At 36.9% G+C, this 24,518-nt stretch overlaps 1 protein-coding gene across 12 annotated transcripts in view; it reads right to left on the reverse strand.

The window, feature by feature from the left end:
* The window catches only part of sick (sickie), a 266,050-nt gene that overhangs the window by 42,598 nt on the left and 198,934 nt on the right, over positions 1 to 24,518 (reverse strand). For 6 of the 12 annotated variants that reach the window (XM_074086211.1, XM_074086135.1, XM_074086176.1 and 3 more), the window contains 10 exons: positions 22,751 to 24,514; positions 11,077 to 11,251; positions 8,593 to 8,730; positions 7,783 to 7,836; positions 6,039 to 6,210; positions 4,922 to 5,014; positions 4,659 to 4,803; positions 2,828 to 2,941; positions 1,529 to 1,717; positions 227 to 253 (listed from right to left, as the gene is read on the reverse strand). In XM_074086211.1, coding sequence (XP_073942312.1) covers positions 227 to 253; positions 1,529 to 1,717; positions 2,828 to 2,941; positions 4,659 to 4,803; positions 4,922 to 5,014; positions 6,039 to 6,210; positions 7,783 to 7,836; positions 8,593 to 8,730; positions 11,077 to 11,251; positions 22,751 to 24,514 — 2,871 coding nt within the window. The remainder of the gene's footprint in view (positions 1 to 226; positions 254 to 1,528; positions 1,718 to 2,827; positions 2,942 to 4,658; positions 4,804 to 4,921; positions 5,015 to 6,038; positions 6,211 to 7,782; positions 7,837 to 8,592; positions 8,731 to 11,076; positions 11,252 to 22,750; positions 24,515 to 24,518) is intronic. The other 6 variants (XM_074086152.1, XM_074086185.1, XM_074086202.1 and 3 more) reach the window with 4 other exon arrangements.

Here is a 24,518-nt window from a genome sequence, read left to right on the forward strand (position 1 = left end):
ATTACAGAATTTTCAAACAAAAACATCCAAAAATCGGATGTAATAAAAATAATGACAAATAAATTATTGTAGATACTATGGTGTACTTTAAACAGTAACATAATTAATAAATTAGTGGAAAAAAGCCGTGCCATGTTCAAATCATGCAAGTTATATTCATATAGTTATATGGGAAGCGTGCCACCTCGAAGCCAAAACAAGAACCAAATGTCCAACCACGGCATACCTTGGGAATGTCCTATCTCTGAGATAGCTAAAAAGTATAATACTTATAAATCAGATCTTTTTCATTGCAAGTGATTCACTCGCTTCTAATTTAATACTTGCTTAAATAAAATAAATAAAAAAAGTGTTATGAATAAAATGAAACGGAGGACTTGAAGCATGACAAATGAAGTTAATGACAGTGAGAGTATGAGATCTCGTCGTCGCTATTTGTTTTGATTTTGTATGTAATGTTAGAATTAGAAATCGCCGTGTACTAAGCCTCGTTAAACACTAGATTAAAAAAAAATAAGATATCGCCCCCTTATCAAATACAAACCATATTGAAAAGCGATCATAAAAGCTAAATCTCGCCAAAGTAAACCTTCAGGATGCGTTTACGCACGTAACGCACCGTACGTAACCCAAAAATACCATTTGAAAATAAATAACGAGCCAAATAAGTCGTGGTCAGAAGAATTTCGTAGTAACCCGTCAGAACTTCATTTAGTCACGCAATTATTTATTGCCGTCGCGCTTGCGTATCTAGGGTCAGGTGCATCTATGTGTGTGTCTGTATCGTCAATATTCTTATTATGCTTATGCGAGTACTTTAGCAACCGCTGTAAGTTTGAACCACAGTGTAACCTTTTATCAGTAGGTACCTTACGTACCTAAGATATCATTGATTGTAGGTATTCATCAATAAAGTTGCTAGGACACTTGTACTCATCGTGGAAAAAAAATAGTTTTTCTGTATGTATAGAGGTAGGTATACAACGTACTCTATGGTTTATAGTTACCAATATACCTAAGCAGATTCAAACCAGCGCTCATAACGCCGGTCAAGTCAGAGAGGCAACTAGGAAATTCGAAAATCAAAGTTTGTATCGTACCGTCAGCGGGACAGCAAGATAGCTACGAAGTTCGAATTTTGGCCCTATACTACGAAGTGCAAAACTCGAACTTCGTATATTGCTGTCCCGCTGACGCTTATACAATTTAATATGCGAGAGAAAGGGACGGTGCGATACGAACTTCGATTGTCAAGTTTCGTAGTAGCCCCTCTGGCTCTTCTATAAAAACGAAACGGAACAGAAAGAATCCGACCAATCGCAATGCGACAATGCGTGACGTAGATTAGAATGAGATTTGAACTCATTTTAATGTATTAATAACGCACGTCTTCTTCTTTACATTTCGATGCAGACAGGCTTTGCTCTATTTAATCGTAATCCTACTTGTGACGGGTTATGCATGAAATTCTTTCTGTCCAATATCGCGCCAAAGCGAGCCAAATCGGTAAGTCAATATTGAGACCCACCTAATGCTGTTGCTCCTGTTAAGCCTCGAGCCTTGCGGCTCCCGGTGCATGATGAGCTTATTGTGTGTAAGTGAGCTGCGGTGGTGTGAGTTAGGAGAGGACGAGTGATTGTGCGCGGCAGAGTGCAGCGAAGTTAGAGACTCCATTGATTCCCCTTCGGACAGGCGCCCGCTCGCCGAATAAGTGTTGCTGAAATGGGGGAAAAGCGATAAGGGACATGCTGGCCAGCTGTAATTAAAAATCCGCTTTTTTATGCAATATCTGTAGCTTTGTAAAGAACAAACTAATAGTAACAAAAGGAGCCAGAGGCGATATTTAAAATCACATTCGTGAAAACACCATTCCAAAATTATAATGATCTGTATCACTATAAAACAAAGGCCCAAATAAAATTTTCGACTACCTAGGTAATTCTCAATTTTTCTACACCACTTTTATTTTCAAATCCAGCACAAATTTTCATCGTTTCCGTAGGTACGATGCTTTCAAAGGTGATAACAAAAATCAGCCCTCTCCTCTAATCTGGGTATAAATTTATGTATAGCATATGGGCGAACTAGCCTTGCTCGATCTATAATTCGAAAACACGCGTTTTTGCACAGATAAGATCAAACTCCATTGTTCTCCCCCGGTAACCGCGCACACAGAAACTTACATCGAAATCGCTAGAGCCGTTTCTGATTTCCCGAAATAAATACTCGTAAATATACAATAATTGTGTAATTATATTCAGTTCTAATAAAGTTTCAAACACAATAAACCAAATGACGCCAAGAAGAGCATCTAACGGACGGAAATTATTATAAATCAGAGATAACAGACCAGAGAGACTATAACTATGGCTGATTTTGGCAATCTCTTTTTTATTCAAATACTCAAATGAAAGACTATCAACCTGAGGATCTATTTCTTATTGATTAAAGAAGGTTGTGCAAGACTACTGGTGAAACCATAAAACATCAGCACTATTAGCTTGTGCTTTTTAGATTTTACTATTTTTCTTACAACTGGCCACTAGGGAATAAGCATGAATATGTACACAACGTTTTCATACGCGCTCCTTACTAAGTGACACAATGTTTTTGTTTCAAAAAGTAAAAAACACAAAATGCACACAGTTACAGTGGGCATGGGGGGATGAGCAAGGTAAATGTTAATGATTGGTGATAATGGTATGATACAAATACAAACATTTAATTTATTAATTTTTAAAAATAATTGAGGAGTTACAAAACACATTATTACTATAAACCATTCTCTTAAAAACACGACTTTAAAGAAAACACCAATAATATTTACCTGTGTCTCAACCAAGGAGCGTAGGGTATTCCATAATCAGATTTCACTTCAGAGTAAGTTTGAGTGTCAGAGAGACTGCCATCACTGATTTTGATTCCACCTCTAGGTGTGATTCTGGAAGGATACATACAGATTAAAAAGATATCCACAAATCACAAACTCTAAAGGTGTAGTTTGGAACAAGATTAAAATGGGACTGATGGATATTCCCACGGTGTATATATCTCTGTAAATAAACTGTACCGCATGATAAGATAAACCACTATTCTAGTCAACCAAACTGAAAAAAGTTCAAATTTAAATAGTTTGTTTACTGTAAAATACAAGCACTATTTTTTTTACCTAAAAGTATGGGACATGTCCTTATATTATTATCAATTAATCATATCGAAAATAAAAGCTATAACACTTTGTTTTGTATCACTCAGAAAACACAACTTCTCAACAGAGTTGAAATGTACTAATGATTAGTACAAGCACAGGCAGGGATTAAGTCTTAAGAAGTGAATTATTTTTAAGGATGTCAAAATATTTTTGTGTTCAATTAACAAGAATCTACACAGGCATAGACGAGGGGGCAGGCATGTGTACCACTCCTTGGAATCCCTGGTAGTTTTTGTCATGCAGGTGAGAAATTAAGCATGTGACATTTGATAGTTAAAAGTTAGTAGTTTTAATAAAAGGTCAGTAAACCTAGTTGAAATACATAATTCAATATAGTTATGATTAAAACATATAAGTATTTAAGTGGTGTTGAAATTAAAAGTATTGTCACTTAGGCAGTGTACCTCTATGACTTACCTATACTGTATTTTTGTTACAAGGTTCAGACTTTGACATGCTGCAGTTAAGCAAATTTGTGTCTTCAAATTTAAAACCCTGGATCTTCACATCCTTGCAGTTTTAAAATTATTTATCTACCATTTATTACTTACTCTGATAATCAAAATGTTACACTAATTTTATAAAATAAAATAGTATTGCTTAGCATAAAATTAATCTGGTTTTAAACTTAAACACAGTCCGTGCCTGTTCTATTAAGTACATCACAATTATTGCAGTACCAAAATGATACATATTTCTCTGTCTCACATAAAAGAACTGTAGCTACTGTCTCAACGGTCACCTAAATTGTTTAATTGCTGAAGCCGGCTGAACAATTGTGAGACCAATTACCACTTTGTGTTGATTGTAAAGCCATCAGCTGTTTGGTGCAGTGCTGTATTTATGTTTTTTATGAGTGTAGGCCACTTTATATCCGCCGCCCTATGAAACCTTCTAAAATAATTTTCTCGTTGAAATCTGCCGCCCCTAGGCCGCGGCCTATACAGCCTATTGACAAATCCAGGACTGGTTTGGTGTAAATGTTTAACTGTTACAAATGTACCCATTTAACAGTGTTTGGGTACCAACTTTGTCAATTTAGATAATTCAATTCACAATAGGCACAGGTAAAATACTATTTTACTATATTGATACATTGTGGATAGCTCAGAATTTACACTTTATGTACTGTTAGAAATCTTATGCTAGAATATGGTTTCTAATGATACCATTTCAATTTAAACTACCATAATAGAACTGTGGAAATAAAACTGATCAGAAAAAAACCTTCATAAAAAAAACAGTAATTAACCATAGAATTGTTAAATTGTCTGTCATGCAACAGAATGTTTCATACCATTTATAAGCACTGGTGTTGAAATATAACTATAAACTCAAGCCATATGACACTCAATATTCTCATTAAAGTGTTGTGTTTTCATTGATAAAATGCAAAAGTGATTGAAGTTACTACAAGATTGACTCAACAAAAACCTGTTATTTTTACCTGTGATGGTGGAACAGGGCAGCAAACTCATGTGTCCCTGGTTTGGGCAAAGACTGCGATCCAAGAAGTCTTTCTCGGACCGAAGCCGACAGCTGCGCCGCAGCGGTCCCGCCAAGCGAATAGGACTTCGGTCCAATGCCATTTTCTGTCACACAAAATAATATAACTAATTAGCGACCACTAAAATTTAATATTTATGTTAAAGTAACATAAGTATTAAATTTTGATAAAGGAATCAACATAATATATTATTGTAAACTCACTGTGTATTTGAAGATCTTGCGTGCAAGTTTGTGTACCACCTGAAACCTTCACTTTTGTGCGAGGCACAGCTGAAACTTGGGCCATTCTACCACCTAGAACAAGATAATGACGCTATATATGTTTTGTTTATTCCCACAAACGCATAAAAGTTCAGAACGACATGAAAACTAAACTAAAACCTACACATTTTAGTTTCGCGCCTATTATTTGTTTTACTTTTGACACTGACAGTTGGTTGTTTTTTTTTACCCGACCTAATTAATTTAAATATCTGTTTATTATTTGTTTACTGTTTTACATTTGATAGAAAATTAATTGAATTATAATAATTAAAAATTATTTCCTATTTGTACAAAAGTGAAAGTGAAAATTGTGGAACAAAAGCCAGACAATTTATATTATAATAATTTTCTTATTGAACTTGAAACAAAAAAGAAGTAAAATATAATAAAATTACTTCCTATTTGTACAAAAGTGAAAGTGAAAAATCGGACGGCAATAGCCAGCCAATTTATATTATAATAAAACCAAAGACAAGGAAACAAAAAAGAAGTAAAATATAAATAGGTTTTATGGCCAGTTAGAAACATTTACGAATATTACATTTTAAAAGTAAGAAGCATTTGATTAAGCACATTTAATTTTATAAGTTAATTTTACTCAGATGAAAATTATTATTTTTTCGATATGGCTATGAAAGAGTTATTGTTTTGGCTATTCACCCATAGATGGCAGGGTAGAAGATAACTTTCGCGCCATCTATCGACTAGTAGTAGTTATTTTTATTGCTAAAACGGTTCACTAGATTCTGAGTACTATCTATTATTATTTCATTAATTTTGTTATTATTTATTATTTCATTCATTTTGTTATGATTATTAGAATTTGCTTTGTCGAATTTGTATAACATGGGGATCAGTATTTAGTAGATTAAACAATAGATTCAAAATTCGCTTTGGCAGAGCTTAGCGTCACCGGAAACATAACCCAATTACCATCCTAAATTAAAAAAAATAACGCTTAAATTTCGCTTCAGCTGTATTGAAATCTCGCACAAGCACTATAAATAAATAAACACATCGCATTTTTTAATGTCATTAATACTCATTTATTTACCATGAGCATGCTGCGGCGGGCTGTTCGCTTGCGGGGCTGGCTGTTGCACCCCGTTCTGTCTCTTCACATAGCCAAAGTTTTGAGGCACCTTCGCCTTGCCAGAACAGCTGCTGCCATTGCCGCCACTCGACACGCTTGACGGACGAGACGACGATCCGCCTGGCGATTGAAGCTGGAAAACAAAAAGATATCTGTCAGTGAGCTGTTGAATTTTCTCGCCTCTTTATTCATAATTTAATTATTTATTGTCCAAAAATGTTTTTAATGCAAGGTTTCTTTTACTGATTATTTTCTGTTGACTGTAATGAGGGCTATCGCGTATGAATTCGCCACTACAGGCGCTAGTGTAGCGTGAGGTCTCCGAAATGTCAAATCTCATAGTTTTTGGGTGAGCTACGCGGGTTTATTTATAATTAGAATAATTTTGTGAATATTTTGCAATATCTGAAATTAATTATGGCAAATATGCGTTCCGGGGCAATGAATGTCTGTGTTTTGAGACAGTTTTGTCTTTCGCAAAACCTTTGTCCTCCCTTTTTCCGAACAAAACGGGGACTATGCAACACTGGCATGCTCGATATTTTTATGGTACGGTTTTAAGGTGTACCTATTAAATATGATTTTAATCTAAACTTTGTTTTCACGCCCGTAATAACAGACTTTGAAAGCCATACTTAAAAACCTCACGCAACAGTGCGCCATCTAGTGAGACAAAAAACGATAGCCCTCATTACATTATTTTATTTACTCCTGATTACTAGAAGTGTGATATTCGACGTGCAAGATAAGATTAAAATAAAAAAGCTTCCAATCAAAGCTATTATAACTTCATGATTTGTTAAGACTGTAATAGAGTCGATTTTTAAATTGATTAATAGACCCAACATCGTTTCTCCTTCGCTTTTGTCACAAACAATATTGATATAGGTACCAAAGTTAGGCATGTTGTAAGTAGATCGACCATTCCAACCGCAACATAACCGCAACTACCGACCGTCAATACATTTAAATCGGAGCTCGCTTGCAGTTTTGCCGATTGCAGTGAACATGTATGGAAATGTATTGGCAGTCGGTAGCTGCGGTTACGTTGCATCTGTAACTGTTTTAAGAAAATAAAGATATACAAAGATCTGTCCCCATTACGAAAATGCCAACATTTACCAAGAAGTTAAGTGTTATGATTTCGATTCCAAAGATTAGCTCTTCAATAGTTAAGTGCTATGTGCAATTTGTTTACAACAATCGTCGCTACATCACATGTCACCTACTTGCCTTATGTCGCTTATGTCCCTATCATTAATTATCATCAGTATCCATTAAAATGTTAGCACCAGTTTTGTCGTTGTGTTCCTTTTTCAGGAATCTCAAAGAGACTAGACGAAAATTATTTAAGACAAGCCAAGTAGGTATCTACCTATGTCATCTGCATTAATAAATGCATAGGTACATACATGCCAAAATACACACATCCTACCGGCTTTAGAAAAAAGAGTTGTATCAGATATTTATACGCGCTTCGTTGTGTCAATTGGTACTGTACTTAGCTAAGTACATAACCTTAAGCATCCAATTACTACTGCACTCGCAGTAGGAGCACTTGGTACCAGCCGCCAACGATGTAGTATTAAAAAATTAAAAATCGGTAGCTAACTTTTATTGGATATTTTTAAATCCAGACTTAAATCCAGATTTTTAACGAGAAAAGCCACGAGCAAGTTCGAAGTTGTGATTTATTGAGGTATACCTGATTGCTGGCGTTTCTTGAAGAATGTTGAGTTGATGAGTTTGCTGCGGCAAACTGTAAAAGAAATGTTTTTTAAAAATATATTCTTTCAACATTTAAGAATTTCATATTTCTATTTAAAATTAAATCAAACCCTGTCCGCATATCCGAAAAACTTTTACCTTTCTAAACAATAGTTCAGAATACATACATAATTTTGTATCAAGTAGAATTTTAACACTAGATCATGGCCAATTGCCCCTCCGCTTCAGAACTTTGATTCTGTCTCGTGGAAATTTAGCAAAACCTAGGCTTAATCCTCGACTACCTACAGTGTAACAGTGGTGTAACAGGAATCTCCATGTAAAAAAATATATCTGTCATTGATATTGTCAGTCTACTATAATTCAGCCAGTCAGACGACCTTCCTTTTCTATACAAGTATTATTATATAGTTACTGTAAATATAATGAACAGACACATTGAGTTTTTCTCTGTAATTAAACTATTGACTTCTACGCATTGATAACTTAAACTATCTATATGTTTGGACTGCGTGCCGACGGATGCTAGACGGCTTATTACGAATTTCACGTATTACACGGCCTAAGCTATAACATTAGTATGCAAGCTATACGTAATAGTTTTTCATTCTTCCAAGAGAACAAAGCGGAAAAAATCTAAGGCCGTATTATCTAACGCGCTGACTTCGCGATCGCATTCACTATCTCTTACTACCTTTGTCTTATACCGTGTGACAGAAAGAAGTGGGGGAAATTATTGTGTTTCCAAGTTTGACAACAAAGCCTCTGATTTAGATTAGTTAGAAACCTGAGGGTGTGTCACAATGCCCAACTGTTGGGCGGCTGTGAGCTTCTCCCGCTTGTGGTGTTGGGGCGAGTGGTGTCCTGCGCGGCGCTCGCCTTTGCGCCCGTGCGACGGGCTCGGCGGCGCCTGCGCCGGCTGGTTCTAGAACGACGTAGGGATATTTAAGAAATTAATAACTATGGCAACAGTACTGCTCTCCTAAGCCAAAAGGCGCTATCTCAACAAAAAAACACTTGAGTTATTAATTAATAGTACCTACTATTGTGCAGCTTAAAACATTCTGCCACACATGTATAATATGACAGAGAAGCGTTTTTTTTTAAGATAGCACTTTTCGGCTTAGGAGGGCAGAGTAGTTAATGTGAAGCTGGATAGGCTATGTCTAGAGCCTGGACTAGTGCAGTACTCGTATATGGTGAAGTGGGTTGTCAGTGTCAGTGTAATGCACCACAGGGTGGACAGTGTAGTGTAGTGTTTTGTTTACAATCTTTATCATGGTGCAACTTCCTTTTGGTGTGAGAACTTGGCGACCCATTTAGCTCCCGCTCTTTTAGTGATTTGTATTTTATTAGTATTTTATGCCCACCCTAAAGAAGTTCTGTGGATCCCTAAGTCCTAAGGGGCCACGCCCAATATTTACACTGGTGTAAAGTACACTTGAGGTCGAAGATATCTTTACACTTCAGTACCTTCTCGCTGTATGCCATTTGATAATTTTATACAAAAGCTCAAACATGAAGTGACAGCGACCAGGTAGTAAAGTGTAAAGAAAATCTTTGACCTCGATTAAACGACTATCAGGCGAGAAACAAAAAATAAAGAAGCGGTAGATTTTTAAAATCAAATTCCTGAATATATCACTCGAAAATAGTTTCATTTTGTGATCGCTACAAAACTACCGTTCAGATAAATTTTTGACTTGTGAAATTGACTAGGACAGAATTTACCGGTTCCACTCGCATTTCAAATTGAACACAGTGTCTTTTGAATAATATTTTCACAGAGGTGATTTTAATAACAGTCCCCCAACTAGCTAGTATCCACCGATTGTTACAAATAGTCGTGGCTCGCCAGCTGAAGAAAAATACGCAGAGATAATCTTAAGACTCTAAACCTGCAAGAAAAATCGCAGTGGCTGAATACTATTGACCGTTCCTAAATCGTTCGTTTCACCGCCTTACGATAATGGAACCTATTTCTCATGTATAAATTCGAAGTCTTAGATAGGTAAGTACTATATTTTATAACCGTGACAGATTCTATCCCAAATCTCGAACCTGCGACTTGTTTTTTGCTAGATTCTAGGTTTAGATCATGATCTAATATCCGAAGTAATTAATCAATTAATAAACGATACTCTAAATTGACAACAAACACGATTTGTTACTGTAAATTGCTGGGAAATGTAATTAATGGGATTACCGAAACATGGCGGCTTAAGCCGGAACGAGCGTAGCTCTAGCTTTGAAGCTAGCAAAAAGATAGACATGACAACGATTTTAACGAACCAAATCCTATTTGAAACCAGAGTTGGGTGTTAAAATAATACCTACGTTCTTTGATGAATTATAACTGTTATTTCTGGGTTTTCGGGGATGAAAAGTCGATTAAGCTTGGTCTTATCTCTGGGAAAACGCTTGTTACCGAAATTGAAAATACAAACTGAAATATAGATGCACAGAAAAACCAGAAAAATAAGACCAAATCGAACCCAGGTCCTCGGTATTCCGTACCGCGTGCTATGCCCCTACACCACTGTTGGTCAACGGCACAGACACGAATTTCCCCTATGCACCACATATCTCAGCTTGTTTGTTTCTTATTTAGCCACTTAAGCAGTGACGCTAGCGACATCTATACCGTAGCCCTCATCGAGAAACTTTCGGCATTCCATTGGAACTAACCGCTCACCCGGACAAGAGATGTCGTTATTAAGCAATCAAATTAAGATTGTTTTTTTTGGAACCTTTTTGTATTTTTTATTTCAATTCCAAATTTTTTCTACAAACACAAAACTGAAATATAGGTAGATGCACAATATCATCATCAATATATGTGCATCTATAAAAAAACAATCTTAGCTTGTTACCGAGTTTTAGCCCGAGCAAAGCTCTGTCGTCCAAGTACTGTTATTTACGCGAAACGTCGAGATAATTTTAGTAGATAGATACATAAATCGTAAATACTCTATCAGACATTTGTTTGGCGATTTAGGACACGCTAGCAAAATAATGCGATTTTCATGACAACTTGTATCAGAGTGTAGTATTCAAATGATCTAATTCGGTGCCGCGTAATTTTATGAATGGCTTGGAACAAAGGAAGGACTGGGGGACTAATAAGAAATTCGAAAATCGAAGTTCGTATCGTACCTTCCCTCTCACTTTTGCAATAAATAACATTAACGTCAGCGGGACGGCAAGATACGATGTTCGAATTCTGCACTTCGTAGGTAGTATAGGGCCTGTGACGTGAATTATCACGTACCAGCGGCGGCGCTCCTACCCCGGGCGAGTCGGTGTATTTCTTCCATGTGGTATCCTGCCGCGGCGCTGGCGGCTGCCGCTCGGTCTGCTGGCCGCAGTCGGCCTTGCGCGTGCGCCCCACTACTCTGTACACGACGCCGCTGCCGCCCTCCATGCCTCTACTGCGCGAGCTGCGTCTGTGGAAACACAAGGATTTGGCAATTCCGAACATGCGAACCTGGTGCTATATCTTAATGCTTTTCAAGTCTCGATATAATAATAGTTAGCGGCATTTAAATGTACATAATATCGTTTCAACCAATCATGAAGAATTTTATAAACCATCAGTGGCTCTATTCTAGCAAGCTTCACGGTAAATTTCATTTATTCGTATTTGAATGAAACCAGAAAAGATTTTTTATAAGAGGCATGTGCTAGATTTTCTTTGAATCTTTGAATTTAACAGAACGAATGATGGTTTTCATTGATAATTGAAGACGTACGTGAATGCGAGTAAATCATTTGATTGCGTCGTGTTTCAAGGAATTCAGTACTGTTGGAAACTGGAAACATAATTTAGCAGTCGTCTGAAGTCACTTGAAAATGTATCCGGTCTGACATACGTTAGTGAAAGTATTAAAAAAAATGTATCCGGTCTGACAGACGTTAGTGAAAGTATTAAAAAAATTAAGTCTGAATGTGTCCTGCCCGATAAATTAAAATTAAGAGGGAAAAGTGCTGGGACCAACAGATATTCAAATAGCTGAGTTTTACATAAAAAGAGGCTATTGAAATTAAAATGCTGGTAGGGGGAAGCCATCCCCGACCGACGGTAGGTAATGAGTCAGCGAAGGCATAGCGATATTTATGTATAAGTAGGTAAAAATAAAACGCTTCACAAATTTTCTATATGTTGAGCAGTGAGTACCTATATGATTTCAAAGGGATTGTTTGTCTAATCTAGTGACTGTATGTAGAGGTGTAGGTGTCAAAGTAAAAACACGAAAAGGTATTTTTACCCCTTTTTTGCCTGTTGTACTACCCTTTTTTGCACGTGGTACCACGGGCAAAATTTTCTTCCCGTAGTACTACCAAGCAGTCTAGTAGTACCTACTATGGGATGAAAATTCTACCCGTGGTACGGTTACTCAAATTTTAGTGAAATATTTTAGGCTTTTCTCGTAGTAACTCTCGTCATCTTAGAAAATAAAGTTAAATAACAAAGTGTTTTTTTTTTCACTTCACATCATTTTGTCGCACCAATAATGTGACAAACAGGATTTTTTCCCCGCTGCCGCTGCCGACGCCGCCGCCGCCGACATACATGGTGCAGAAAAATCAGTAGTGTAACAAACGAGAAAAAAATCCTGTTTGTCACACTGTTGTGACAAAATGGTGTGGAGTGAAAAAAAAATGTGATTTTTTCAACTCATAACAGAGTGCTGTTAACTACGTTTTCTATATGACGAGAGCCTAAAGATATTTTAATACAATGTGAGAATACCACGGGTAGAATTTGATTTTAAAAGAGAAAGCCTAAAAATATTTTACTACAGTGTGAGTGTAGCACGAGTAGAATTTTCTTCCCATAGTACTACGGGCAGAAAATTTTGCTCGTGGATCAGCCAAATATGTGGTCTACCACCCTAAAGTTGATAATTGTTTGCATGTCATAAACAATAATGCTCATAGACGTGTCTGCCAATTTGAAAGTTCGACTTTAGCGACATATTCATTTGATAGGAATTTGTTCAAAAATTGATAGACCACTTATTTTGCTGATGGTACTACTGGTACGTGGTACTAATGGTATAACCAAAATAATTATAATAAATAATTTGAAATTAGCACACAAAAACCATTCAGAGTTGAAAGATCATTTAAGTTTACATAATTGTTTTTTAGTTATGCTATAATTTAGGTAAGTCCTAAGTACCTGTTTACAAAAGATGTTAAAGTATTTGCATCCTTTCTTTCTAAGCTAAGTTAAAAAAATATATCCTTTATTATACATAATATTAAGGTCAGGGCGGAGTTTATTATTATTTTAGAATATTTTTGTATCTCATATATATAAGTGAACTGTATGGTCTTATGGGAATAAATGTCTAAACCTATATAGGTCCGTTCCGTTTATCCGTTTTATCCATTTTTCTTCTAAAACATTGTAGGTATAAACATGCCTTATGATAAATAATTTAAGCTTGAAGCGAATGTCCAAATACTGTGGGTGTTATTTATATTTAACCTTTCGATGAGTTTTTCCCTAAGCGGAGTGGGTGTATTCGTTAACTTCGCCTCTTGTTTAACCGCTTTGAACGCTTCTGATACCTTACATTTTCCAATATTTATATTTGATTGTTAATAAATAAAATATCTTCTAAAGTTTTGTTCTTTATTCATTTAATAAGGTGGTAGTTTACTATTTTAAGACTGTTTCGTCACTCCTTTATTTTTACCTAGCACTTGCTTTGTATTTTTCGCATCACTCTAATGAAATCCATACTAATATTATAAATGCGTCGTAACGGAGCAACTTATCGACATGATTTTTGGCATAGACATGGTTTATGGGCCAGAGAATGACACAGGCTACTTTTAATCCCGGAAAAATGCATAGTTCCCGAGGGTGTAGCGCGCGATTACCGAATTCCACGCGGGCGAAGCCGCGGGCAAAAGCTAGTAAGTAGATAAGAGTCTATTCTAATCCCTAGTTAAGTTAACGCGAGTAAAAGAGGTCCAGGTTAAGTAGGTACTTATTTGATGGAAGAATATTTTTTTAGGTTAGGTTAAGGAATTGACAGTAATGAAGCTACTACTGAGATGTTCGTAATAAAACAATAAGTACCTACATTATTTTTCTTTGTGTAGTGGTACTCGTATAATACAACTCTGCTATAATATCGAATCTTCTTTCCACCACTTTGACTGCTCAGATAAATGCTCAGTGAGCTGCACTGGCGATATGATACGAAGTTTGACCTAATTTAAGGAGCATACTATAATACAGTCGGGCCATATTTAAAATAATGTTGTGTGTAGTTGATATTCCTCCCTGAGTGCCTACAAACTTCGCGTTGTACTTGTTTGTATAGCTATTTAAAATATGAACATTCTGTGAAGGTACCTATGCCATGTGAGAGCTAGAAGAGACCAGTGGCTGACACGTAACGACTCGGTTCCCACCGGGTCGCTTGAAAATTGCAGATGAGGCCCTTTAGCTGAGGCTGTTACAGAACCAGTGAGATAAGTACATCTTTATATATTTCAGTAACAGCCTATTTCACTCTACACTTGAAGAGCTCTAGGTTGTAAATGTATAAATACGTACATGACCCGATGATTACAAAAACCTAATTACTTAGGCAGAATGATGGAGTTATATTAGTTCTAAGTACTTTTATATCAGTTATTACTTGAGAATAACACTTGTATTGAGCGTACACATCAATCATTCCTCACTGCTCTCATTTGAGATCAATGGAGCCTCTGTACCGGCGAATCAAGCTCATTTATCTTTAAATAGCTCGATGCTGCATTGTAATGCAGATAACATCGAAAAAGATTACGAAATATCATGTTTTTATCATTTATTTAAATAGTGTCTATACGAACGGAACATTCTGTGATATATAATTTTATACCATAGGAAAAATAAAATATTAAAATAAAATTATTGATAAACAGTATTTGGCGTATTTTTACTTTACTTTACTTTGAATAAAGATATTTTGACTTTGACTTATACTATTTACGGGATGTCGTCAAGTTCGTTCAAAATATTTCAGCAGAACTTAGGCTAGGTTAAATGAACGTCCTGCAGGTAAGATTTTCGGAATTATTAATTCAAATTATTATCACGCATTCGGCGCCGTAAACTTTGAACACCGATCAATGTATAGATACATTTGTTAAACACAATAAAAAACAGTCAAAGTAACCCAAGTCAAAGACAAAATATTTCACAAGAATTTGAAGACACCTTGTATGCTACTGCGGCTTTCGTCTGCTAAGGAAGTAGACGAATTATTATAACCGACCGTACCGAACTGAAACTACTGTGGATATAACCCTTGCAAAGGGAATGGAGCCAAGCTGAGCACATTCAAGCAGTATTCAGAGCAGGTTAAGTAAACCGCTATAAAGCTTAAAAACAGTTCTGTATTCGCAGTGAGCTTACTTAGCCACCAACTAAACTCCGCAGTGTCCTATTTAAAGCGGACACAGGATGCAGCGAAACGGGTGTTTTATTGATCCTCCCTCACGGCTGCCGTGAGCAATAGGTTTGAGGAGTTGAATTCTGTCACTTGCTCTCTGATATGCTATTTGGCGTTGAGCCATTCCAGTGTATTGTTCGTGTTCAGGTCCAGTGGCATTCGGCCAAGTCTTACAACGAACTAGCTCTAACCAAACTCGTCACCGGATATCGGAAAGCAAACGACCATAGGTATTGGAGTGTATATGTATTGTGCATGTGAGCAAACAACGGCAAATGCAAAAGCAAAGGACCCGTTAATCTACGTCGGCAAGCCGCAAGTCTTTGTCTTCGCGGTTTTGTCATTTGAACATTGGCGTTTTAATGAAAACACAGTGCCTGAAGCCACCCACTAATGATGACGGATCTCCTGAAAGCGTCGACTCACACCGTAGCGCTCATTATCTATGAAGTGAGCAGCCGTCTCATTATTCTTTACTTCCTACCCACTATTATTTACTAGGAATGAATGGTTTCGTTTATTTGCTTTTTTGTGAGCTCAAATTATATGTAGAGTACGAAGATCCTTTTAAAGATTTGGTAGAGTTTTCGCTAAACATTTTAGCAGTGTGTGCGAAAACTTTTCTTCACAAATGTTATGAAGTAAAATAGCTTTATAGTTTCGTACTATTCGTAATAGATTCAAAAACTTCTGATTATTAATGAGTGACTTCGTTTAAAAATCTTACTGAGTCACGCTTGATACCTTTGTTTCGTATTATTTGCATTGTGGAGCAAACAAACGGAACGAACTGCTTACAAAAGATTTCGGTATTTCGGATCTTTAGAATTCAATATAAACAAACTAAGTCAGTCAACTAACGACCAAGGCAGTTTCAAGTGTCATTAAAAACATTAACACGTATAGTAGACATCTGAGGGCTAATCTACTTAATTCACCGTAATAGAAATCCGTTTAAATCCTGAACAGTAAGTATTCCAGTGGATTTTGAATTAAATTGAATATTTAGGCTCCAACTTGGTTGTTGCAAGTTGGAAATGGTTTATAGATACATTAAACATTACTCAGCTATTTAAAACTGTTTGTTGCCTAGTAGATATGAATGCGCACTTTCTTGACATAACTTTTTAATTCCTATTATTGGAAAACTGTAAAATTTTCTCATATTTCAACAGCAGTAGAGCAAGAACAATGGTTTTTAATTAATTACTGTTAGTGTATAATTGAACTTGTTTCAATAAAAGTTTTCTACCTAACTGTTAAATGACGGGGCCTCCCATTCATGTCGCTGACGTTCATTTTCACCTAGCGCCTAGATACTCAAGAAGAAGATAAGATTAGGTACCTATCTTTGAATGAAGCGTGTAAACTGTGAAAATTACAATTGCGTTCCTTCCTTTGCACCTTTCGTCTGCAATCGAGTACAATAACAAGTTGACCAGCCATTGAACAAACTTCCTATAATGCTCTCCTAGATGAGTTTCCCACAACAATAACTCTATTAGCCATTGTTACAGACACCTACTTATCAAAACATTCTATAATAAGCGTATTTTGATACCTACTACATAAAGCCATATTTTGAAAGAAAATATATAATTTATATTTACGTTTAGTTTAGTGTTCTGAAATTTATGAATGGGTACATACTATTTTAGCACTTGAATAGTTCTTAAATAGAAAAAAGATTTTAAAAATCTTCATTAAATTATTAAAAAGGAAACATCAGCATCGTTTACGTAACAGGAGGTATTTACATGCCATTTTCTTTGCAAATACCCGTAGTGAAGTTAAAAAATAGTTTACCGAACTCGTACATTATACTCCTACTCGTAATTTAACTTTAATTAAAAAGTTTCCGAACGCTGTATTTTTTCTGCTATTTAGTAATTAAGTTAATGTTAGTTAATTAAGGACAAGAAATTACTACACGCCGGCGAAATGCTGTCACTGTAAAACAAACATGGCTTTTTAAAGGTAGATGTAGTCATGAAAAAAAAAACATAGCTCGTGAAAAAATTTAATCTCTCCCACTTATTAACTCTCTAGTAGTTATAACAATCCACATTTTTATTTACATTTACGGGATAAGATTTAGCAAAATTATCCCGGAATCCTGTGAACTATTGTTAGAAGTTTCACAAATTTCGTAAATTGCACTCGAAGCATAATTGCCGGCAAACGCTTTCCCCGCTGGGCAATTACACTAAGGGACCGTAATTCCCAGAAACACCTACATGTTTTCTACCCACAAAACGTCCACGCTAAAACTTACTACATAAAGTGGGATCAAAATAGTCATACAACATCTAATTTGATTCGTCTCTGTATCAGCGGCCGCAATCGACGATCGGCTCTCTAATCGAATGAGCATGCGGGCCGAGTGATGGCAAAACAGTCGAATCCATGATTCACAAACAGCGAAAGGCTATGACTACGTGCTCTACTCGACAGGCATCGATTGTATGCTCTTTCACGAAATACCCGCCCTGTGCCGACGGGGTTGTATGTACGCACGATCGTTTACCCCAGCTCCGGGCAATGCCGTGCGTTTAGGAATTCACGTCGGAATTTTTAGTAGAATTTACAGATTATATTGAAAGCCGATTGGCCGTAGAAATATCAACATCGTATTGAATTATAATCTCTAACTAGGGACCCAACACGGTTACGCTCGGTCGCAAATTTGAAAAAAAGGTAAGACCTAAACCTGTAAATTGTATACTATAATAAAAATCTTCGGTTAAAAAATATCTAACTAATGGTGAAAACCGCATTGAAATTCGCGCGTACCTTATTTAAAAGATCTAAGCGTACACGGTTACGTACATATTGCATACAGACCTTTAAATTACTTTAGATATGAAAAAAACTATGTATACTTAACGAAAAATAATCAGTACTCAATTTACGCGTTCTTAGAGATGGGTGAATCTTATTAATTTACTTGGCGCGATTTTAAATCTATTTCGATCAGTTTTTAAAATTAAAAGTAGCCGTACAGTACACGTTTGGTATAAGCTGAAGTGGATAGAACTTGGAAATTAAAGAATACCTACTTATAATAACTATTATGATAACTCTTAATTTATTCCTAAGTTATGTGTTGCAATACAAACTTATATTATCGCTATATATTATCGCGTTTTCTACAAAAAAATAAATATAACCGTTAAACCTAATATGTGTTTGGCACGTGTTAGTTCATAGAAAACTCTACTAGGCAAGTTTTCAAGTGTTTTGTGGTAGGCGATAGTGTTTTTTTTTTTACTTTTTCAATACCTACACTAAAGTGTTTTAAACAGCTCTTTGTACTTTAGTTTTTTATTAACTTCAGATACATCGTCTATTTATTTGTCAGTTCCAAATCTTGCAAGCTAATTTTGATTTACTTCTAGTGGTCGGGTCGAATTGAAATGTGGTATAAGTACCTATAAGTTGGATGATAATGCAAATACAGTCAACAAAAAAGTTTGTATTAAAAATGAATTTTTGAACAAAAAATATTTTGTCATGAATTCAAATTTATACAAATGAGCTCTACCCACTAGTTTAGAATCTAGAGTAGAATCGATTACAGTATATTTTAAATTAGGTTGTGTTTGTGTTATTAAATCCCTTTTTTATTGTGCCCAGTCTAAAAGTTAGGACTGCAACAAGCGCCAATTAATATTTTAGCGAGGTTGCATACTATTTCTTTAATTCAATACTGGCCGTTTTGCTGTCAATGTGTGATTTTCTTCTAAAAACGTCAAAGCGCAACTGACAAATCAAATACAAATTATGAGTGTAGAGTTAGAAATTAAGTAGAATTATTTTTTTAGCACACACGAATATCTTTTAAAATAATTAAGGTATTCAGAAATAAATGCAATCAACTTCTTAAGCTGTAAAAATATTTTTGGGGTGCCTGAGGTTTTCAGTTTTTTAATTAACACCTTGTAGATGATAAGAATTGTTCTTTTCATCATCATCATCCCAGCCTATATACGTTCCCCTGATGGGCACAGAAAGCTTGGGCCGTAGTTCCCACGCGGGCCCAGTGCGGATTGGGAACTCATATTGTTCTTTTATTTTAATCAATATTAACGGCTACGCTCGTATAATCATTTCACGGTCCAGCAAAAGCATAATGAAATAGCTTTCTGAAAAGTGTTTCTTGTTCGGGAACGACTTAAATAAATTCAGAATAAAATGAAGAATTATTTCCAACATTTCCAAATTAAACCAAATAATATCTATAGCCATGCAAGCGAGATTCCCAAAAAATAGGGGAAGTTTTAACGTTACGAATTCAAGTGAAATTGAGAACCATAGTCGTGATCGACGGAGGGTCGCGCGTTCGGCCCCGTTTCATAACCATGCAGATTACCGGCTGCTTCTTATTATATGAACGTCATCCACTGTACATAATGTTGTTTATCAAATACCCTACACTATTCGTGTACACATTCGTGTATCGGACGAACGAAACAGAACGAAAGCTTCCAATGTTTAAAAATTTCAGTTTGAAATTTGATATTGAAAACTTGTTCTTGGAGAGTTTATGTTTTGTTAAATACGATTTAGTGTGGGATTTACCACTGAATAAGAAATATTTCAGATTTTCTACTCTTAGTTTAAGAAGTTTTCAAAAGTTCCGGAAACGCAAACGTATCCATAAGAGAGAAACATTAATTTACTAAAACAAAACTTTACTTCTTCTAAGACTTTAAATTATACGTTCTGTTCAAAAAATGTTTTATATAAAATGATATCTAGGTATCTGACATTGTATTGCGAGTGTTGGCCACATGTCACAAAGTAGCGATACATTGACATTACGCGGCACCAGATGTCTGCAAGGTTACAAGCCTCGTGGCTAGTTATATGAAATTTGCAGTAACTTAGTTGTAAAAGAAACAAGAAAAAAGTTCACGATAACTTCAGGAGACAAAAGCATTATAACCACATTGGTTTTGAAATGTAGATGACCGTCAGCAGCAGCTTCAGACACTTGCTTAAGTAGAGAAGAAGTAACACAACGCGCATATACTAACAAGTAAAGGAAATATAATTATAGACCACGCTAGCTACGTTAAATCAGCTATGGGTTCTAATATGTGAACACATTCTAAAGCGTTTGATAATAGAGTCGTATTCAAATATTATGGCTCAGTTGCTAGAACTTGCTAACTGGTACTCGACACGAAGTCTTGGCTTCATATAATATGAACCTAAGAACTATTTACCTACATACTCGTAGTGTCACAAAATACATATCATCAAAATCTTACCGAAATCATGTTGGCTTCGCAGCAGTGGGCAAGTTGAATAGAATACAAGTATATGTCTTCTTAATGTACCTATATGTTATATATTAAGCACCGTAAGCTTACAACATCTACCGCGAAAAGCAAAGACACGTAGCAAGGCAACACTGATCCTTACAAAATTATTATCGTGGCGTACCAAAAACCGAGCTTTATGTTCAATTTACATTTGTTCACCCTGGTTCAAGCTAACATATAAAAAGGCACAACGCGTATGGTCCACTACATCGAGTAGAATACACTTAATAACTATCTAACACCAAGAGTTTAACTATTAGAATATTAATCGCAGTATAAAATGTTAGCCAAAGTATGTTCGTTTTCCTCCCGCGGATCCTTTGTTAAGTGCGGTCCAGATGTATGGCGCCAGCTGTGATCAGATTGCCGGTTTGGCGCGCGTACGTCTGGCGTTTGGGCGATCGATGCGGGCAACAGATTAACATTTTTCGCGGAGGAAATCGGGAAAGTTAGTCACGTGCGTGCAGAACGCGGGCGGCGAGTACGGCGCGCCCGCTCGCCGACAGAGCGCGGCGCCGAGTGCCGCCCGCCCTGCCGCCGCCGCCGGCGTCCTCTCGGCGAGGCCCAACCAACGCCGAACCCGCTCCATACCGAGTCCACTAACCGCTACACTCGAACCATAACCACCGTCAATCTTTTAAACAGTTTCAGGTACAAATAATTTTGAAAAGTCCGTGGTCTCCTAGAGTAACAACAACAAGAATTTAAGTCTTTTAATTTCGTTGTATAAGATCGAAAACACAAAAACTACATTATAAAATTCTAATTCTAGTATTGACCAAAATAAATTATTTCAAACGTGGGAATAAAATGATAGCAATCGTCAAGCACGATTGCAAAAGCGTTGGAAATAATCTGTCGTAGCGTCGAAAGAACAATTTTATGCTGAGGATCATTAAGGTCCCGAATGGTGCGGTACTGTTGGGGGTGGTTAGTGTCGTGGCTGTTGTAAATAGAAGGCGCGGGGCAGGGACGACGTGAGACGTAGGAGTATCGATTTTGGTTACCCCGCCCTCTCCCCTAGTAATGCGACAGTGTGAGTGCGCCGCGCGAGTCCTCACCGCTCCGACCGATCGTGCGCTGCGCGAGTAACACTCTGGGTATCAACAGAATGCTTTGTTCACTGCAATAGCTAAACAAACTTTGCTAAATGACTCGGTCGGAGCGCAAGATCGCCGCGGACGACTGGCGGATGCTAAGAGTCGTGGGTACGGGCGCGTCAGCTCGATGTAAACCTCCGGCTTAGAGGTGTGTGTAATGCGGACCCTCTTCAGATCGATGCTCACCCTCGCCTTATAAGATTATTCAAAGTATTTAATTTATATAAATATATCCCTATACGGATTCAATCGTATTTGAGTGTTTAGTCTGAAGACGATGATCAAATAAATTACGTTCAATTAATTAAATAGTAGGTACTCCGAATCATCCCATCATGGAACAAGAGCTATGTGGTGGATTACAAACCAGATCTGTTTTCGTAACTTACACCAAGTGGTTTTTAGCTAACAAGTCTCTGTCAGTTCTTTCTGTCACATAGGTACCAATGATGAAAAATGGAAATTTAATATTTTACATACTGTACGAAATAAGAAAAAGTAAAAGGTTGATGGCTCCTGCGGGCTAGTTGAACTGAGATCAGGTCGATACACATATTATGTAACTTTGATAGTGACGAAAGGCGACCGACCACTTGTGGAGTGAGACGCTCGCCCGACGTCATTGGAAAATGGATTTGCTCACATTCACGTAACGTAAATCAGGCTCAGTGTAGGCTTTCGCTTTGCCACAAAGTTTCGCTGCGCCAAAAATAATTAAAGTTTCATAGAAAACACTTGCCATTTGCATAAATTCAGAATATTTAACGATTCGACTCAAAATACGACACTTACCAAATATGGCCAAATTAATTTAGTGTAGATTAAATTAGAATTTCATTTTACAACCGTGGCAAATACTATGGACAATAAAGTTTGAGTCGATAGAGCCGGCGTCTCCGAAACTCTAATAAACGCGCACCCGCGCTGACAATTAATCTCGCATCCAAAACGTCCTTTATGTCACTGCTGTCACGGCGTTGTTGAGGGAAGCTTGGCGAACCTAAGAAGGAATAATATTAATACATAATTCTATACAGCCAAAAACTTACCTTTCATCTAGTTGCTGAAACTGCGGGGGTTGCTGGTAGGCGACGCGACGCCCGTAGAGTGAAGCCCCACCTTCCGACATGTACCCGTCCATCATGTCGTTGTTTCTGCCACGATCCATGTCATTTATATTTATTCTTCTCAAACAATCACCATCCGATAAATAACCCGATGCTATTTCCATATCACAATAGTCAGGATTAGAAAAACCTGGACCGTAATTCATGCGATCGCGTAATCCTACGTTTTCCCTACCGAAATTTGCCTTCACAGTGTTGGCGTGATGAGGATAACCTGGTGTGTTCTTTTGGGATAACCCTGATGTCCTCATCGGAAGAGTAAGGTGACTATTATATCCTCGTAGTAAAGGCCTCATGGGCATCACGTTCATTAACGGATTTTCATCATCACCAAGTGAGTTGTCGCGACAATGTGACGGTGTGCTGGATCTGCTTTCTCCTTCGAGTTTTTTACTTAATTCTGACAAAGGCGAGTTATGTTGAAAAGATGGTTTTAGTCCAGAATTCTCTAAAAGTCGTCTCTGAGCTGCGTGTTTTTCTGATATTTCTGCCTCATTTATGACTTCATTGATGTACGTAGTATTCATGTCTATTCTTTTGTTTGCAGAGTGACTATTAGATGTTGCCTTCGACATTTCAGATCCGGATTCACTGGAGGGTCTGTATATCACGCTGCTGTCACTTGAGTTGGAGTGTTGGCCAGTTGTGCTATGAGTGGAATTAGAATGCAAACTCTCAGTCATTTGGGATGTTGGGTTTTGGCTACCAGAATTGACAACGGGCATAGGAGAAACAGCCAAGGTTTGTTTCTGTGAAATTTCCTTGCCTAAATTCGATTGTTCTCTACTGAACGGAAGTGCACTTACATTGTTGGTAGAATTTAAACTAGAATTGCTTTGTATAGGGCTTAATTGACTATTTGTACTCTTGTGAATAACACTCCTTTCATCTTTTGAAATCTTGAACGTCCCCTTAACTGCTGCAGTTGGCTTGGGTATTCCGGTTTGATTTTGTAAAGAAACACTTTGTCCACCCGGCGGTGTGGAAGGATTGGCTACTTGATTTTTTGGATTTACGTTTTCAGTGTTATTTTCAGGCCTTTGTTCGCCTAGTTTTATCTGACTTCCTGATAGTTTGACCATCTTTGAATCTAGCTTTCCTTTTACGTTTTTCGGATGATCGTCTATTTGATTTAATTTTGTATTACTTATTGACTTAGGAGCAGCTAGTTTAGACTCTTTGTCTCGAGCTGGAAGCTTCGGGCTATTTCTCGATTTGTCATTACTGGCTGACTTAACATTTGACTTGTTCAGATTTGTGGAAGATTCTTTAATGGCTTTAGAATTAGTTAATTTTGATTTTACATTTCTACCAGACTTGTCTTTTGATAAAGTATCATTTTGTTGCCTAATCGGTTTAGGGCCTAATAAATTACAGGATTTGATATGTGCATTGGGAGTGTTGCTTGATTCATTAAGACTTAAGCTAGAGTCGGACCTCTCACTTTTGGCAGACGAGAAACCACTGGAAGAGCTAGTTCTCTTTGATACTGCGGTGCTTTTACTATGTTGCTTGTCATTGTTCGGTTTGTCTTTATTGAAAAGTTTCAATTTGTCGAGCATAGAATGCTTCGTCGGCGTCCCATTTTGATTGACCGATGTTTGAGAATGTTGTTGTTGAGTTTGTGTGAATGGACTAGCTGGGATTTTGCTTCCTGGGGCCAAAAGTGAGGAGTTTGGGCGCGACCTGT

This window comes from Choristoneura fumiferana, chromosome Z, assembly GCF_025370935.1.
Source record: "Choristoneura fumiferana chromosome Z, NRCan_CFum_1, whole genome shotgun sequence".
NCBI lineage: Eukaryota > Metazoa > Arthropoda > Insecta > Lepidoptera > Tortricidae > Choristoneura > Choristoneura fumiferana.